The sequence below is a fragment of the Dromiciops gliroides genome, chromosome 5 (assembly GCF_019393635.1).
Source record: "Dromiciops gliroides isolate mDroGli1 chromosome 5, mDroGli1.pri, whole genome shotgun sequence".
Lineage (NCBI taxonomy): Eukaryota > Metazoa > Chordata > Mammalia > Microbiotheria > Microbiotheriidae > Dromiciops > Dromiciops gliroides.
In genome coordinates, this window is record NC_057865.1 from 100,591,713 (window position 1) to 100,611,109 (window position 19,397).

General features: G+C 40.0%; 1 protein-coding gene across 1 annotated transcript in view; it reads right to left on the minus strand.

Annotated features, from left to right (window-relative positions):
• Window positions 1-1,354: 1,354 nt before the first annotated feature.
• LOC122729543 (TRPM8 channel-associated factor 2-like) overlaps window positions 1,355-19,397 on the minus strand; it is a 33,472-nt gene continuing 15,429 nt past the window's right edge. The window contains 8 exon segments of the mRNA XM_043968488.1: window positions 1,355-1,609; window positions 2,622-2,705; window positions 2,707-2,960; window positions 6,675-6,914; window positions 8,416-8,512; window positions 8,514-8,630; window positions 10,961-11,052; window positions 11,622-12,610. Coding sequence (XP_043824423.1) covers window positions 1,355-1,609; window positions 2,622-2,705; window positions 2,707-2,960; window positions 6,675-6,914; window positions 8,416-8,512; window positions 8,514-8,630; window positions 10,961-11,052; window positions 11,622-12,610 — 2,128 coding nt within the window.

A 19,397-nucleotide genomic window follows, 5' to 3' on the forward strand; every position in this document is an offset into this window, starting at 1 on the left:
TTGATGTATATCTAGCCACTGGACCAGATGAATCTGGAGGATAATCAGGTTGGTGACTTTGCATAATCCTTCCTCTCCTAAATCTAATTCATTACAAGGCATGACATCATCTCTAGATGTCTGTCATGGTCCTCTTAGAAACTGAAAGACAAACAACAACAACAACAACCCAGACAAATACTCTTCATCAGTTCAGGGATACTGTTCTCCTAGAACTTCCATGAACAAGACACACTATTTCTCAGCCCCAGACAATTTTTCTGGTTGTCCTCCAAGTCTGGAATGTTCTTCCTCTTTATCTTCATGTACTAACTTCCCTGGCTTCTTTTAAGTCCCTATTAAAATCCCCTATTTTATAGGAAGCCTTCCCCAACACCTCTTAATTCTAGTGCTTTCCCTGTTAAAGACTTCCTATTTATCCTGTAGTGTGTGTGTATCTGTGTACATACGTGACACTATGCAAGTCACTTAACCCTCATTGCCCCGCAAAAAAAAGTGGAGTTTAAATGGAATTTAAACTTTCAAAAGTTTACAACTGCACTAAGATTTTTGGGAGACACTGTATATAAGTGCTATCAGAGGTTGGGGATGAACTGTCTATAACAACCAGGTAAGGGCCTGCTGATTCTTATGAAAAATTTATCTCTAAGTTTGAGACCATATTCAAATGCTTAGAACAATGATCAAAAATAAAAGTTCAAAAAAATATTTTTGGACTCCTAAAAAAGACAAGTTGAAGTGGTCTCAGGATTGTTTTTCAGAATCAGGAAGGAATTTCATATGATCATGGGTTTAGAGTCAAAGGGACCTTAGAGGTCATCATGTCCAGTTCTCTCATTTGAAAGATTTAGAGATTAGGGTCCAGAGATTAAACAACATCCTCAAGATAGGTTTCAAACCAAAGTCTGACTCCAAATGCTATGTTACACGATATGGGTTTTACTATATATACTATTATACTATTTATACTATTATACTATATTGATGAATAATAGGATGTTTAAATCAAAAACAGATCCCCAGAGAAGGAATCCTTGGTACAACTTTGTGATAGGTTATGGGGCACCTTTAGGAGGCAGAAGGGGAAGAAATATCTTCATTATTATTTAACTCATGTTGCTGTACAACTTTCCATGTTATTTTCTTCTTTTCCCCTTCAGACAGGTAGTACATTCCTCATGACTCCCTCACACCAGCCATACTATCCCAAACATCAAAGATGATCAACAAACATTTGATGAATGAGTGGTGCTGACTCACTTCATCTAGAGTATTTCCCACCCAATCCATAGACCAAGTTTCAGAGATGGAGATATGTGCTGCCCACAGACACACTGGGCCTGCTGGGTATCCTTTAACTCAACATGAGAAGGTACATGTTCATGGGGTTCTCCTGCCACTCAGGCAGGCAGGCTAGGGAAGCAGCCACCTCCTTCTGGATAGGCCAGCCCCAGCTTTGGAAGAAAGGAGCCAGATTCCTCTGCACTTGGTGAGAAAATTGTTTCACCCACAGGTTCATCTTGCCAGCATTGTTGTTGGGCACCCCAGATAAGGTCTGGTACTCAGCGAAGATCTGGATGAAAGGCTCCCAGCCAAAGGCTTCCTGGAGCTGAGAGAGGAGAAAGAGAAAACGGGGCAGAATAAAGGGTCTGAGTTTCCAGAGGCAGCCCAGCCCATGAGTATCAATGACTCCACCTTATTGGGGTAAGGGGCTCCCTCTTGAATATTAGCTACACATTCCTACCCATTTGAACAAGATTCCCTCCTCTACTTGCACCAACATCCATTTAGATTGTGATCAATCAATCTTTATTTCCCTACTATTCACCTTGGGGTAAATGCATGCTTTACAAGAATGCTTGTAATCACTCTAGTAGAAATTAGACATTGCAACATTGACCTAATCATACCATAAAATATAATACTAAAAAAATACCAGTAGTAATACCATAATAATGGAAAAAGAGGGGACACCCTTGTGACTAGACCTAGAAGAATACTATTTTCTTTTCTTTTTTTTTTTATGGTGAGGCAATTGTATTAAGTGACTTGCCCAGGGTCACACAGCTAGTAAATGTCAAGTGTCTGAGGCTGGATTTGAACTCAGGTCCTCCTGAATCCAGGGCCACTATGCTATCCACTTTGCCACCTAGCTGCCCTAGAAGAATACTTTATGGTAAAATCAATAGGATTTCACAATAATAATTAGTCAAGAGAACATGTATCTGGCTACATAAATTAGAATGTTTTCTTCTGTGAAGACCCTTAAAAAAACTTTTCAAAATACTTTTCATCTACTCTTTCATTTTTCTTAACCTTCTTAGTAGGAGATAGTTAGGGATTGGACTATCACTCCCATTTTACAAATAAGGCACAGAGAAGCAGCAATAGGATATCTAGCATCATGAAGATCCATATAGGATTCCATGATCTGATAGGGATGGATACCTCTGGCGAGTCACTTAAACTCTCTCAGCTTCAGTTTCCTCATCTGTAAAATGTGGATAATAATAGTAGGAGGAAGAGGAGGAGGAGGAAGAAGAGAAGGAGCAGGAGCAGCAGCTTCAGCATCTGCATTATTAGTGGTATTCTTTCCTTTTCCCCCAAATCATTTCCGGTACCTGCAGATAAGTCTCCAATGCTGTCCAAACACTCCATTTTTTCAGGGGAGCCCCCTTTCTCAGGTATTCTTTTATCCTGGTCTCCCCTATCTGAGGGAGCCAGTTTCAGGTGAGCTTGACTCCGGGGGATTCCTAGCACTGTCTCATGTACATAGACAGACCACAAGTTGCAGGTAGCTTCAGTTGTATGTGGGGGGAACTCCCAGACCTGTTGTTGTTGGTTGTGGCCTAGCTCATGGATGGGGCCCCAGAGACCACTAGACCTTATTCTCTTCTCATTGACTAATTCCTCTGCTGACTCCTTGTGGCACATAATGGGGTATCCTGAATGCAACCAGCCTGGGGAATGAAATAAAGAAGAAAAGACAAAAAATTAGAGGTGAGGGTCCAAGCTGCCATCCCTTGGATATTCCCATAATGCATTTCTACCCCCATTCTCTTATCCCAACATTTTCACACTTATGTATACTCTTTAGTCAAAACAGGGAAGAAAATTTCTTTCTTTTTTAAAAAAGTATATTATCTATTTAATTATAATTTTATTTTCCCAAATTACATGCAAAAACAAATTTTAACATCAATTTTTAAAATTGTGTTCCAAATTCTCTTCCTCCCTCCCTCACCCCCTTAAGAACTCAAGCAATTCAATATAAGTTATACATATGTAATCATGCAAAACATGTCCACATTAGTCATATTGTAAAAGAAAACAAACTTTCTGACTGCCCCCTTCCCTAATCTGTCTTCCCTTCTTTTTCCCCTCCCCCCTTCTCCCCTTCCCCTCCTACTTTCCTGAGGGGTAATATAGATTACTATATCCAATTGAGTGTGTAAATTATTCCATCTTTAAGTCAATTCTGATGACAGTAAGGCTCACTCACACACACACACACACACACACATACACCACCCCCGTACCTCCCCCATCTTACCATCTACTCCATAAACTTTTTCTTCATTCTTTTATGTGAGATATTTTACCCCATTCCACCTCTCCCTTTCCTTTTCTCCCGGTGCATTCCTCTGACCACTTAATTTTATTTGTTAAAGATATCATCCCTTCATATTCAACTCATACTTGTGCTTTCTGTCTAAATATACTCCCTTCAGTTGCCCTAATAATGAGCAAGTTCTTATGAATTAGAAGTATCATCTTCTCATGTAGGAATGTAAACTGCTTAACCTTTTAATATATTTTATGATTTCTTTTTCCTGTTTACTTTTTTTTGCTTCTCTAGGGTCTTGTGTTTGAAAGTCAAAGTTTCTATTCAGCTCAGGTCTTTTCCTCATGAATGCCTGAAAGTCCTCCCTTTCATCGAATTCTCATTTTTTTCTTGAAAGATTATGTTCAGTTTTGTTGGGTAGGTGATTCTTGGTTCTAATCCAAGTTCTTTTGCCCTGCATAATATCATATTCCATGTCCTCTGCCCCTTTAATGTAGAAGCTGCTAGATCTCATGTTATCCTGACTGTGGTTCCACAGTACTTGAATTGTTTTTTTTCCCTTTTGCTTGCAATATTTTCTCCTTGACCTGGGAGCTCTGGAATTTGGCTGCAATATTCCTGGAAGTTTTCATTTTGGGATCTCTTTCAGGAGATGATCAGTGGATTCTTTCAATTTCTATTTTACCTCCTGCTTCTAGAATATTAGGTCAATTTTCCCTGACTTTCTTGGAAGACGATGTCTAAGCTCTATTTTTGATCATGACTTTCAGTTAGTCCAATAATTTTCAAATGATCTCTCCTGGATCTATTTTCCAGGTCAGTTGTTTTTCCAAATAGATATTTCACATTGCCTTCTATTTTTTCATTGTTTTGGTTTTGCTTTGTTGTGTCTTGATTTCTCATAAAGTAATTAGCTTCCATTTGCTCAATCCTAATATTTAAGCAATTATTTTCTTCAGAGGGCATTTGTACCTCCTTTTCCATTTGGCCAATTTGGTTTTTCAATCTGTTGACTTTTTTTCTCATGACTTTCCTGTATCTTTCTCATTTCTCTTTCCATTTTTTCCTCTGTATCTCTTACTTTATTTTCAAAGTCCCTTTTGAGTGCTTCTATGGTCTGAGACTACTTCATATTTTTCTTGGAAGCTTTGGATGAAGGAGCTTTGAATTATTATCTTCTTCTGAGGGTGTATTTTGATCTTCCTTGTCACCAAAGCAACTTCCTAGGGTCAGCATTTTTTTCTGTATGCTCATTTTCCTAGCCCATTTCCTGACTTTAACTCTTTATTAAAGTGGGGCACAGCTTCCAAAACACACTGTTCCAAGCTTCAGGGGGTCTGAGGTGTTATAATTTAAGGAGAGGCAGTTTCTCCACTCCCCTGGTCTGTGCTCTGATCTATAAGTAACCACAGGCCTGCTTGATCTTTAACCTGAGAACAGAATCTTGTTTCACTGTGATTGCAAGCTTGGGTGTGCTTGTGCCCCTCCCACACCTGGGCCACCAACCTAAACTGTGACCCAGATGTGAGAATAGGCAAAACAACAGAGTCCTGACTCAGTGCCAGCCAAGAGAACCCCTGTAATCTCCCTATGGCCAACTGGTCTACCCCATCACTGTCCATGGGCTGTGTTCTAAAAGTAATCACTGCCACAGCTGATTCCTCTGAGGCAGCCTGCCTAGGGCAGGTTCTGTGTGGCATGGCCCAGGTCTGCACTCTATTTTCACCGTGGTACAACAGAACTTTCCTGCTGACCTTCTAAGCCATCATTGGCTGGAAAATTATCTCACCCCACCATTTTGTGGATTCTGCTGTTCCAGGAATTGTCTTATGGCATAATTTGAAGGTATTTGGAAGGGTCTTAAGGGAAGTCACTGCCTTTCCTCTGACATCTTGGCTTCTCCCCTAGAAAATTTCTTCCCCCATCTCACCCCACTTGTCAAGCCCAATTCCTTATCTCTCACATAAGGGTTATATTATTTCTATGTAAGTCTAACATTATGTCAATTTTGGAATTGTATACCTGTCAACATAATCCAAATATTGGGTTAACTTTTTTTTCTCTTGTAGAAGCTAGGCTCTATGGTGGGTAGAGTGCTGGGCTTATAGTCAGGAACACCTATATTCAAATACAGACCCAGACACTTACTATGTGACTTTAAACAAGTCTCTTAATCTGTTTGCCTCAGTTCCCTCAATTGTAAGATGAGAATAAATAAAAGCATCTTCTTCCCAGGATTGTTGTGAGGATAAAATGAGATAATATTTGCAAGACACTTGGCAAAGTGTTTAGAATACACTGGGCCCCTTATATAAATGCCAAGTTATTATTTTATACATTTTTACATGTTAGTAGATCCTAACTATCACTTGGGAGAATAGGAACAGTGTGGATGATTCCTTTTTCTCACTGCCAATTTCAGTCATATTGTGCAGCCCTTGGTGCCAGTCCAGGCCTCTGCCATTGGTGATTATTCTCTTAATCTAATGCTTTTCTCTGAAATTATCTCCAATTTATCATGCCTAGATCATTTTTGTATGTGATTGTTTACAAGTTGTTTTCTGCCATTAGAATGTAGGATCTTTGAAAGGAGAGATTGTCTTTTGCTTTTCTTTGTATCCCTAGCAGTTAGAATGCAACAGTTGCTTAATTCTTACTGACTTGTTGACTTGACTACACTTCCATCTATCTGCATTCTACCAATTCTTCAAGGTCCAACTCATTTCCTACACACTTCCCTGAAGTCTTAGGCATTCTACTACCTACTGAAGTCCCTTTCAAATCCATAACATTTATTATCAGTAGCAGTACTTGGTGAAAGCTCTTGTTTTGCACACAGAGACACACAATAAATGCTTACTGAATAAACAAACAAAAGATGAATGAGTGAGTGAATGAATGAATGAATGAATGAAGTGTTCCTTTTGAACTTTCAATGTGGTTTACTCTTATCTTCCCAACTAGTGGATAAGCTCCTGCTCACTTGTACTATTGCACATCATATGTAATGCCTTACATATAGAGAAAATGATGAATAAATATTTGTGGAATTTGTACTGATTTATCACATGCACAAAGCATCTCCCATCCCAGCCTCCAGAACACCCACCAGCTGAGATCTGTACATCAGCCACAATCCTCTCAGGCTGAGAGAAAGGGAAGCTTATTGATGCAAGTTTGGCCACAGCTCCCATCATCTCATCCCAGAGATGAAGCACTGGCTCCGGGTCTTCCAGATCCTGAAGATGTTCAGATGGCACTGTGAGGATGATATTGTCTGTTGCCAGCTCCCCCCAGGGCACTGGGCGATGGCGGATGGAGCTCTTCCACTCCTCTAGAGATGTTTCCCCTATGGATAGAGATTGTGGGGTTAATGGGCTTGTCACAGAATCTCAGAGACCATCAAATCCAGCCTATACCAGAACAGGAACAGGAATTCCCTTCTCTCTGTTCCTGATAAGTGGTCATCCAGCCTCTATTTGAAGACCTCCCTCTTTCAATAATTTGCTATCTCCCAGGACAATCCATCTCACTTTGGGCACATCTAATTGTTAAGACTTTTTTTCCTTACATTGAGATAAAATTTGTTTCCATGAATTATGCTGCCTATTCCTAGTTTTGCTCCCTAGACCCAAACAGACAATATACAATCCTAATTCAATTTGACAGCCTTTCAAATATTTGAAAACTATCATGTCCCTTCAAGTCTTCTTTCTTCCAGGCTATAGACTTGCAGTTCCTTCAATTAATCCCAAATATAACCTGCCCTCTAGTCATCTTGCCATCCTGGGTCATTTTCTGTCTATGGTATAGCTTATTAATATTTATCTTAATTGTAGCTCTGATCACAGTTTTAGGAAGTACTCAAAATATGAGATTAGTAACAGTGGGACTATCACTTCTCTCATTTTGGACATTATGTCATCTCAAGTATTCTTTCACTTTTCTATTGCCTAAGGCTGAAGGTTGAAATTGTTATTTCAGTGAGAGGAACTCTCAGGGATCAGAGATTTAGAGCAGGAAGGGGCTTTAAAGGTCCTAGGCTGGTTCTTAATCTTTGTGTGTGTGTGTGTGTGTGTGTGTGTGTGTGTGTGTGTGTGTGTGTGTATAACATGAGACCCTTTAGGAACCTGGTACAGTCTATGGACTCCCCAGAAAAAAAATTTTTTTTGTTTGTTTGGTTTTGGTTTTTTTGTGGGACAATGAGGGTTAAATGAGTTGTCCAGGGTCACACAGCTACTGTCAAGTATCTGAGGCTGGATTTGAACTCAAGTTTTCCTGAATCCAGGGCTGGTGCTTTATCCATTGTGCCACCTAACTGCCCCCAGAAAAAAATAGTTTTAAATATACAAAATAAAATACATGGGATTACAAAAGAAATCAATTATGTTGAAATAGTTATCAAAATATTCTTTAAAAACAACTTTGTAGACCTAGTACAACTGATCATTTTATTTTCATTTTATTGATGAGAGTTAAAGAAAAATGTTTAAGATCACATAACTAATAAGTAGCAGAGTCAGGATTTGAACTCAATTCCTTTGATTCTAAATTCAGTGCCCTTTTCTTCTAGGCTTACCTTTGGTATGCCTCCTTTCTGCAGAGAAAAGGCCCAACCCCAATCACCTTTCCTCATGTTCCTCTGAATTCCCCATGGGCACAGGAAGTTCCCTAATGCCCCACCCTCAACCTTAAAAGATATCCTCTCTTCCTTATCCCCCAAAATGGATCTTCTTCCTCTTTACTTATCCAAGGTACACATTATTTTCATCCTTTATAACCTAGTTCATAATTCCTTTACCAGTTCTCCATCTACACTTAGGCTTAGCCTTCATGAAGCCTTTACTCACCCAGCTTGAAGTAAGGAGCAGGCACAGCTCCAGTGATGGTGATTGACACAGGACCCAGCTTACTGCCCTTGGGCACAAGTACATAGATGAGCCCCCCCCCAGAGGGAGGACACTGACAGCTCTGGTCTGTCCAGGCAGCATCTGTGAATCACCACAGGTGCTCGGCAAAGCTTCTTAGCCTCATGGAGATCATCAGAGTGGCAGCCAATTTGTACCTGGGAAAGGGAGTCATGAGCACAGGTAGCAGCCACTGGAAAGCATGGGTTAGATCATTCATCAGTGTCCTTCATAAAAAAAATAGCCTTGAATATGGGCATTTGGTAAATAGTGGCTCAATACTCCCAAGGGCTCATACATACTGAACAATTTTATAAGCTCAATAACAATATACAAAATCATGGGTGAAAGATCCATAATGAGTTGTTAAGGAAAAATAAGATGCCTTGATTAATTATAATTTTTTTGGGGGGGGGGCAGGGCAAGGAGGGTTAAGTGACTTGCCCAGGGTCACTCAGATAGTAAGTGTTAAGTGTCTGAGGCTGGATTTGAACTCAGGTTCTCTTGAATCCAGGGTTGGTGCTTTTTCCACTGCACACTTAGCTGCCCTAGATTAATTATAATTCTAATCTTCAATGATGATATTAAGAGATGAAATGTATCACAAATTGTCCCTTGTTGTCTGTGTTAGAGAATAGATTGTGAACAGAACAGAAATCCAGTGAGACAAAACTTGGCAGCTCTTTGCCATAAGAAAAATTTTTATCTTGAAGAGAGAGCATTCATCTCAGAAAAAGTTTGGGGGAATTTAAAATAAAGCTTAGACATTTCTGAACATCTGTTCCTATTGGATAAAACATAGCAGACACTATGATCTCTGCATCCCTTGCTTTTTAAGACACACTATCTCATAGGACAGAGTCTGGTCCAGAGACTAGATTGTTTTGTTTGTAAATACCCCTAAAAAGGAAATGGGGGACAAGAAGAGGGAGGTATAGGTTCAATTATAGGTATAGTGTTGTTGAAGCATGCTCACTAACTTTGTAATGTGGAGCTGTGAACTGGTACAACCATTCTGAGACCTATGCCTAAAAATAAATTACAATGTGAATATCTTTTGAGTTACCTATATAAAAATAAAGTCTATACCCAAGGAAAGCAAATAAAGAAGAAAAGGACCCAGACATACAAAAATATTTATAGCAGTTCTTTATATAATAAAAAAATCACAAAAAAAACCAATGGGGAAAGGGACCCACATGTACAAAAATATTTATAGCTGCTCTTTTTGTGGTGGCAAGGAATTGGAAATTGAGGGACTGCCCCTCAATTGGGGAATGGCTTACCAAGTTGTGGTATATGAACATACTGAAATTTTATTGTGCTATAAGAAACGATGAGCATGCAGATTTCAGAGAAACCTGGAAGGACTTGAATGAACTGATGATGAGTGAGATGAACAGAACCAGGAGAACATTGTACACAGTATCATCAACATTATGTGTTGATCAACTGTGATAGGCTTGATTCTTCTCAGCAACACAATGGTACAAGATAGTTCCAAAGGACTCATGATGGAAAAGGCTCTCCAAATGCAGAAAAAAAAACTGTGGAATATGGATGCAGATTGAACCATACTATTTCTTTTGTTTTTGGTGCTGTTGTTTTTCTTTTTTGAGGTTTTTCCTTTTTGCTATGATTCTTCTCATAACATGACTAATGTAGAAATAAGTTTAATGTGATTGTACATATATAACCTATATCAGATTACTTACTGTCTTGGGGAGGGGGGAGGGGGGGAGAAAATTTTGAAACTAGAACTCTTATAAAAACAAATGTTAAAAACTATCTCTACATGTAACTGGAAAATAATAAAATACTTTTATAATTAAAAAAACAATGGGGAGTAACCATCTACTGTGGAACAGCTAAGTAAATTAAGGTTTATGAATTTGATGGAATATAACTTTGCTATAAGAAATGAACACTTACCACAGTGCCTGGCAAATAGTAGATACTTAATAAAGTTTTACTGACTGACAAAATGGATAATTTCAGAGAAAACTAGGTATACTTATCGAACCTGATAGGTGAAGTTAGCAGAACCACAAACGATCTAGACAATATCAATCTTATGAAGAAAAACAACTTGGCAAAACTTGAGAACTCAGACCATTGGTTACAGACCATGATTATAGAGGACCAAAGATTTTACACACTGCTTACCTCCTGGCAAATGAGCTCATGATACAGAATGTAATAGACATTTTTGTACATGGCCAATGTAGGAGTTTGCTTTGCTTGACTATGCATATGTATGTATTACCATGGTTTCTTTTTCTTTTTTTTTCAATTAGGGGGAAAGATTGGGGAGGAAAGAAAACAAATGCTTGTCAGTAAAAAAAAATCTACAATAATAGCACAATAACAAAAAAAGCTGGAAGAATATTTCAGTGGCAGCCATAATAAGTACAAGTGTGAAAGCTGGGAAGAGTCATGAGGAGGACATATATATGGGAGAGAGAAGAGGCAGGCACAGGGGAGTTACCTGTAGGCCAGAAGTGGCAGCACATGGCATCATGATGTTTACAGTAAAGCCTTCAGGGAGGTAGAGTCCGGTGCTCACCCATACAGTGACATCTGAAGAGAGACATAAAAATGGATGGAATTCTTCTACCCTGACCCCCTCATTCTCCTTACCACACCCAGATCTCCTACATCACACCTCTCAGACACCCCAAATACCCTCCTACACTCCTCATATCCCTTACTAAAGCCCTCATTTCATTTCCAAGAGCTCTCATATCCCCTTTCTAAACCCCTCATTTTTCCTTCACACCCCCCCCCGAGACTTGATGTCCTCTATTTTTTTTTCATTTTCTTTTTTTTCAGGGTAATGAGAGTTAAGTGACTTGCCCAGGGTCACACAGCTGGTAAGTTTCAAGTGTCTGAGGCTAGATTTGAACTCAGATAATCCTGAATCCAGGGCTAGTGCTTTATCCACTGCACCACCTACCTGCCTCTGTCCTATCTTTAAACCTCAAACATCCCAACCTATTTCCTGCTTGTTTACCCTCTTACTACTGCCAATAAATCAAACCCCATCACCTTAAAGAGACAGGCATTTATTATCACAATCCTATATCCTATGGGATTCATCTAGCCCATTCTTTCCAAACTATCCACTGGCCCTCATCCTCCATCTTTACCTGGACTGGTACCATTGATCTCCAGGGTGACAGGGGGTCCTGGGGCATACAGTTGGGAGGGGCAAGTCCCATTCGTAGCTCTGTGGACCAGTGAAAAGCAGTCAGTCCCACTTTGAACAAGCTCAGTGGCCACACAGAGCAGGGTGGCCTCACAGGAATTGCTGTGCACAGGATGATCCTGGCTGACATGGGGGAGGCCAGTTTGTTTGAGTATCTTCCTCAAGACTCTATGTAGGGAGGCATAGGCAGGGATTCCTTCTGCAGGAATCTTCAGGAAGGCCCCACAGTCCCTCCTTAGCTTAGATTGCCAGCTTTTTTTCAAGACCTTGCTTCCTTTCACTTCATCCTGGAACTTAGACAATGCTGAGCGGAAATGATAGTTCTCTTTACCAGTCACTTGAACAGGAAATCGGCCACTTTTTAGACTATAATCTAAGATGCTGAGGCCAAAGGGGTTGAGGATGTGGTTTCCAGGATAATCTGCCACAGCAGGCTTGCCAGGATTCTGTGAGGCCCACCACCAGGCCTGGCCTCCAATCAGTAAACCTCCACCTTCTGCCACAAACTCATGCAGCTTCCTTGCCTCTTGGTCATTGTAGGCTGAACAGCAGTAAACACTTAAATCAGTGGTCAGATGGGATTCCAGGCTGCATTTCAGGCCAGTGTCAGATACCAGGGAACACAGTTTTTTAAGATTATGATTAACCCCAATTCTTCCTGTTTGTCCCCCTGCCAGCCATGTAACAGCATTGCATAGAAAACGACTCAGTTTGGGGGCACAGAGCATGCCCTCATGAGCAGCAAGCACCACTCGACCCCGGCCATAGCGTGCAGCTGCCAGGAAGCAATCAAGGGTAAAATTCATCCCAAGAGGGAAGGCCAGGGCTCCATGAACCAGAAGCTGAGAAGGCAGTCCACCAGTATTAATATCTAGCTCTGTGATTCCATCCAAGAGTTGGTATTGGTCTTGAGAGAGGTCCTCCCCAAACCTGAAATGAGATATTTGTTCCTATTAGTGATTAAAGGAGTAATGTGAAACATGGGAGATGGGAATATTCCTGGAAAAGCACACTAGTCAGTTATTCCACAAGAGCCATATTTCCTGGGCCTATTATAGGTAGGGGCCTAGCTGGATGGAATAAAATCTGAGAACTGCAAATCACCTCAGAGTCCATCTGATACCAGGCCCACCAGAAGTATGAATCCCCTCTATAATAAAAAGAGGTCATCCAACCACTGCTTGAATTTACTATCTCCTGAAATAAGCCATTTCATTTCTGGGCAGTACCAACTGCCATGATAGGTTTCCCTTACTCATCCAACCCTCTAATGGTTACAAAGACTGGCAGTACAAAAGTGATGAAGGGCTAGCTCTGGTGAATTGCATACAGAATTATAAACAGATGAGGCAAGTCTATCTGGATAGTGAGCAGGCTAGCATTTGATGATCTCTGGGATAAAAGGTAGAATGTCTTGTATCTAGTCAAACAGTATGAGATACTTTGTAAGACATGTGAGGAAACTCAATATACGAGGTTCCCACATAAAATGATGATGATGATGAAGGTGGCATTTACATTGCCAAGAGAAAGACAGAGAGAGAGAGAGAGAAGGATTTCCTTACAATGAAGTGAAGTTGGGGCAGCTAGGTGGCGCAGTGGATAGAGCACCGGCCCTGGATTCAGGAGGACCTGAGTTCAAATCCGGCCTCAGACACTTGACACTTACTAGCTGTGTGACCCTGGGCAAGTCACTTAACCCCAATTGCTTCACCCCCCCCAAAAAAAACCCACCAAAAAACAATGAAGTAAAGTTGTATTCCCTAAAATTTCTATCTTTGTTCCTAATTTTGACCTTTGGAACAAGAAAACAGATAGATTCGCTCCTCCATATGACAATTCTTTTACCTAAAGACAACTATTAAGCTACTGTGTTGCCCCAACTTCTCTATACTAAACATTCTTAGCTCCTTTAATTTATAATCACATGGTATGTATTCCCATGTCTTCTTCATCCTGGTCACCTCCTTTACACCTTATACAATTTGCCCACTTCTTTCTGCATTAGTACATCCAACTCTTCTAAAATTAATTGAAACCATTCTTTTAAATCATTTATAATAGTTCATAATCCTAAATCACAGACATTGATTTTCAGTCATTTTTTTTCTTTTAAAAAATGGGCAAAGTTGGATTAAGACAAGAAAAAAATTAGTTTTTTTAAAAATGTGCTACATTTAATCCTTCCAAAAATTTTTTTCATTATGTCATGGAAGGCTTGTGGGCTATGTCAGTGTAGCACAGGTTCTGGAAGGTTCTATTGAGCCTGAAAGGAAGGTTCTTTCAATTCATCCAAAGATTAGTCCACTAAGCAAGGAATGGCTCAGTTGGTCACAAAATGATAATTGTTGTTACTGTTGTTGTTGTTGTTCATGAATTATATCAAAATACAAAATAGTCCTCAAGCCTTTATGGCTCATGTCTGTTAATAGTGTAAGAGCTGTGTTAAAGAAGGCAGGAAAGACAAATAATTACATTGTTCTTAGGCTATTTTAAGGAAATTTATTTATTTAAATTTTGGTTCTCCTTGTTGTTTGTCCTTCATGCCTGAAGTAGACCATAACATCCAGGTGATGTCATGAGTTGTACTGAATTGTATTTAAGTGAAGGCTGTGAGAAATCACTAACCTAACTCTGTCCTCCAGAGCCATCTGGATCCAGTGGCAAGATATTGACCAGGATGGGGGCAGCTAGGTGGCACAGTGGATCAAGCACTGGCCCTGGATTCAGGAGGACCTGAGTTCAAATCCAGCCTCAGACACTTGACACTTACTAGCTGTGTGACCCTGGGCAAGTCACTTAACCCTCATCACCCCACCAAAAACAAAACAAAAACAAAAACAAAAGATATAGACCAGGATGACTGGCAATGGCTTTGGATGCTTATCACAAATAGGGTTAAGTTACTTGCCCACGGTTCCACAGTTCGTAGGTGTCTGAGGTGCAATTTGATACTGGATATTCTTGACTGCAGGGCCAATGTCCTCCCTTTAATCCAGTTAATTGCAAATCATGACATTTAGTTCTTCTAATGTAATGTTGTCTAACAACAAAGTTAGTATTCACTAGAAGTGAAAGATACCAATATTAAAATTCTTACTATTAATAAAAGCAAAAAAAAAAAACTTAAAAATGTTGACATCAATGAGTTGGTAACTCCATTTCTTTTTAGAAGACCCATTGAAAGAAGTTTGGTTTGTGTCTGAAGTCAACAACAAACACTATTTCACGTGATATTTGGTTATCTTACCTTGTTCAGTCCATGGTGAGCATAAAGAAATACATTACTATGAAGACAGTTCATAGGATGAGACATTTAGAATTAGGAGAAACCTTAGAGATTTTGTAGATAATGAAACTAGCAGTACAGATTGGTTAAGAGACTTGCCCAGCATTACAAAGCTAGTAAGTATCTGAGATAGAATCTTAACTCACATTTTCTCACAACAAGTCCAATGGTCCTACACCAATCTGCTTCTAGTATTATAGCTATATGGTTGCATAAGTGATACCTTATGTGCCAACAGAAAATTCTAAAAGTAGAAAAATTATAAGTGGAATTGATAAAATCCACCAAAGTGAGTCAACTTAAACATTCAGAGATCATAGAACTTTGATAGTGGATGGCCCTGTAGTATAGCTCATGCACAAAAGGAATCCCTAGCATGACATATTCAACAAATGGTCATCCTAATTTTGCTTAACAACAACTTCTTCTTCTTCTTCTTCTTCTTCTTCTTCTTCTTCTTCTTCTTCTTCTTCTTCTTCTTCTTCTTCTTCTTCTTCTTCTTCTTCTTCTTCTTCTTCTTCTTCTTCTTCTTCTTCTTCTTCTTCTTCTTCTTCTTCTTCTTCTTCTTCTTCTTCAGCAATTTGGGTTAAGTGACTTGCCCAGGGTCACACAGATAGTAAGTGCCAAGTGTCTGAGGCCAGATTTGAACTCAGGTCCTCCTGAATCCAGGGCCGGTGCTCTATCCACTATGCCACCTAGCTGTCCCCTGCTTAAGTACTTCTACAAGGAGGAACTCACCATTTTTCAAGGCAGTGCATTCCATTTGTCAGAAGTTTTATGTTTTCCCTGAAGTAAAACTTAAGTTTGCTTCTTTGTAATATTTACTCATTGCTCTCTGGGACCAAGCAGAACCAGGCTAATATCTCTCCAATGTGAGAACCCTTCAAATACTTGTGTATAATTATCAAGTCTGCCCACATCTTGTCTCCTGTAATAAAAATATACTCAATCCCTTTACCTTATTCTCATATGACATGTATTCAAGGTCCTAAATTGTTGTGGTTTGTTCCCAGTGAGCACTTCCCAGTTTATCAAAGTCCTCCTTAAACTATGGTGCCCAGTACTAAATACTTTACTTGAAATAATGCCTGGTGAACGCAAAGTACAGTGGGACTATTATTCCCTCTTCATGAAAGCTATGTCTCCCTTAATATGGACCAAGATGACTTTGTCTTTTATGGCTACCACATCATACTACTTACTAAAATAATGAGATCATAATACATTATAATTCTCAGATACTTTTTAGAATTGCTGGGGCAGCTAGGTGGCACAGTGGATAGATAAAGCACTGGCCCTGGATTCAGGAGTACCTGAGTTCAAATCCGGCCTCAGACCCTTGACACTTACTAGCTGGTTGACCCTGGGCAAGTCACTTAACCCCCATTGCCCCACAAAAAAACAAAACAAAAAACAAAACAAAACTGCTGTGCAATAATGCCACTCATCTCAAACTTGTGAATTTGACTTTTAGTACCCAGGTATAGGTCTTTTTATTTCTTCCTATTGAATTTCATCTTGTGTTCACTCTATTGAGATATTTTTGGGAGTTAGAATATTAAGGGGGCAAGAGAAGAGTGGTGGAGCCAAGATGGTAGAGGAAAGGCAGTGACTTCCCAGAGCTCTCCCCACAGTCTAACCAAATACCTTCAAATAATGACATAATACAATTCCTGAAACAGCAGAACCCACAGAAGGGTGGGGTGAGATAATTTTCCAGCCAAAGATGGCTTAGAAGGTCGGGAGGAAAGGTCTCTTGTACCAGGGTGAAAATAGAGCACAGACCTGGGCTGTGCCAGCACAGATCTAGCCCCAGGCAGGCCATGCCAGAGAAAGGGGCCTCCAGAGCCTCATAATCAGCTGTGGCAGTGGCTGCTTCTGGAACTCAGCTCACAGATTGTTGAGGGGGTTCAGCAGTTGGCCTTGGTGGGGGGGGGGGAGGGAGATTGCAGTGGTCTCTGCTGGCACTGAGGTGGAACTCTGCTGTGTTGCCTGTGCTCACATCTGGAATGCAGTTTTGGTTGGTGGCCCAGGTGTGCAACCACAGTGAAACAGGATTCTGTTCTCAGGTTAAAGATCAAGCAGGCCTGTGGTTACTTACAGATCAGAGCACAGACCAGGGGAGTGGAGAAAGTGCCTCTCCTTAAATCATACCACCTTGGACCCCCTGAAGCTTGGAACAGTGTGTCCTGGAAGCTGTGCCCCACTTTAAGAAGGAGTTAAAAGTCAAGAAATAGGCTAGGAAAATGAGCTGACAGAAAAAAAAATGCTGACCCTAGGAAGTTGCTTTGGTGACAAGGAAGATCAAAATACACCCTCAGAAGAAGATAACAATTCAAAGCTCCTTCATCCAAAGCTTCCAAGAAAAATATGAAGTGGTCTCAGACCATAGAAGCACTCAAAAAGGACTTTAAAAATAAAGTAAGAGGGGCAGCGAGGTGGCACAGTGGATAAAACACTGGCCCTGGATTCAGGAGGACCTGAGTTCAAATCTGGCATCAGACCCTTGACACTTACTAGCTGTGTGACCCTGGGCAAGTCACTTAACCCTCATTGCCCCCCCCCCCAAAAAAAATAAATAAAGTAAGAGAAGCAGAGGAAAGAATGGAAAGAGAAATGAGAAAGATACAGGAAAGTCATGAAAAAAAATCAACACCTTGAAAAGCCAAATTGGCCAAATGGAAAAGCAGGTACAAATGCTCTCTGAAGAAAATAACTGCTCAAAAATTAGGATTGAGCAAATGGAACCTATGACTTTATGAGAAATCACGACACTATAAAGTAAAACCAAAACAATGAAAAAATAGAAGGCAATGTGAAATATCTCCTTGGAATAAAAAAACTGACCTGGAAAATAGATCCAGGAGAGATGATTTGAAAATTATTGGACTAACTGAAAGTCATGATCAGAAAAAGAGCTTAGACATCATCTTCCAAGAAATAGTCAGGGAAAATTGCCCTGATATTCTAGAAGCAGGAGGTAAAATAGAAATTGAAAGAATTCACTGATCATCTCCTGAAAGAGATTCCAATATGAAAACTTCCAGGAATATTATAGCCAGATTCCAGAACTCCCAAGTCAAGGAGAAATTATTGCAAGGAGAAAGAAAGAAACAATTCAAGTACTGTGGAGCCATAGTCAGGATAACATGAAATCTAGCAGCTTCTACATTAAAGGGGAAGAGGACATGGAATATGATATTCTGTAGGGCAAAGGGACTTGGATTACAACCAAGAATCACCTACCCAGCAAAACTGAATATAGTCTTTCAGGGGGAAAATGGGAATTCAATGAAATAGAGGACTTTCAGACATTCATGAAGAAAAGACCTAAGCTGAATAGAAACTTTGACTTTCAAATACAATACCCTAGAGAAGTATAAAAAGGTAAACAGGAAAAAGAAATCATGAAAGATATTAAAAGGTTAAACAGTTTACATTCCTACATGAGAAGATGATACTTCTAACTCATAAGAACTTTCTCATTATTAGGGAAGCTGAATGGAATATATTTAGACAGAGGGCACAGGTGTGAGTTGAATAAGAAGGGATGATACCTGTAAAGCATTTATTTTTATGTATTTTGAGGGGGGTAGTCAGGATTAGATGGCTTGCCAACAGTCACACAGCTGGTGAGTGTCAGGTGTCTGAGACTGGATTTGGGCTCAGGTCCTCCTGGGTCTAGGACTGGTGCTTTGTCCACTGTTCCAATTAACTGCCCCATGATGACACCTTTAAAATAAATTTACGGGGTGAGAGTAATGCACTGGGAGAAAGGGAAAGGGAGAGGTGGAATGGGGTAAAGTATCACACATAAAAGAAGCAAGAAAAAGCTTATGGAGTAGAAAAGGTGCATGAGGTGCAGGGGAGTGAGTAAGCCTTACTATCATCAGAATTGGCTCAAAGAGGGAATAATATACACACTCAAGTTGGTATAGTAACATATCTTGCCCTATGGAAAAGTGGGAGGGGAAGGGGATAAGGGGGGAGGGTTGAAGGAAGGGATGGCAGATTGGCAGAGGAGAAAGTCAGAAGTAAAACACTTTTGAGGAGGGATAGAGTGAAAGAAGATATAAAATAGAATAAATATCAAGGGGAGAGAATAGGGTGGAGTTTAATAAAGTTAGCAATAGTAATTGTGAAAAACATTGGAAGCAAGTTTGTCTGATAGGCCTCAGTTCTCAAACACATAGAGAACTGAGTCAAATTTGTTAAAATGAGAGCCATTCTACAATTGATAGATGATCAAAAGATATGAAGGTTTCAGATGAAATAATCAAAGCCTCCTATAGCCATATGAAAAAAATCCTCTGATTCCCTATTGATCAGAGAGATTCAGGTCAAAACAATTTGGGGTACTACCTCATGTTGTGGGGGATAATGGGAAAATGAGACATTAATACACTCTTGGTAAAGTTGTAAACTGAT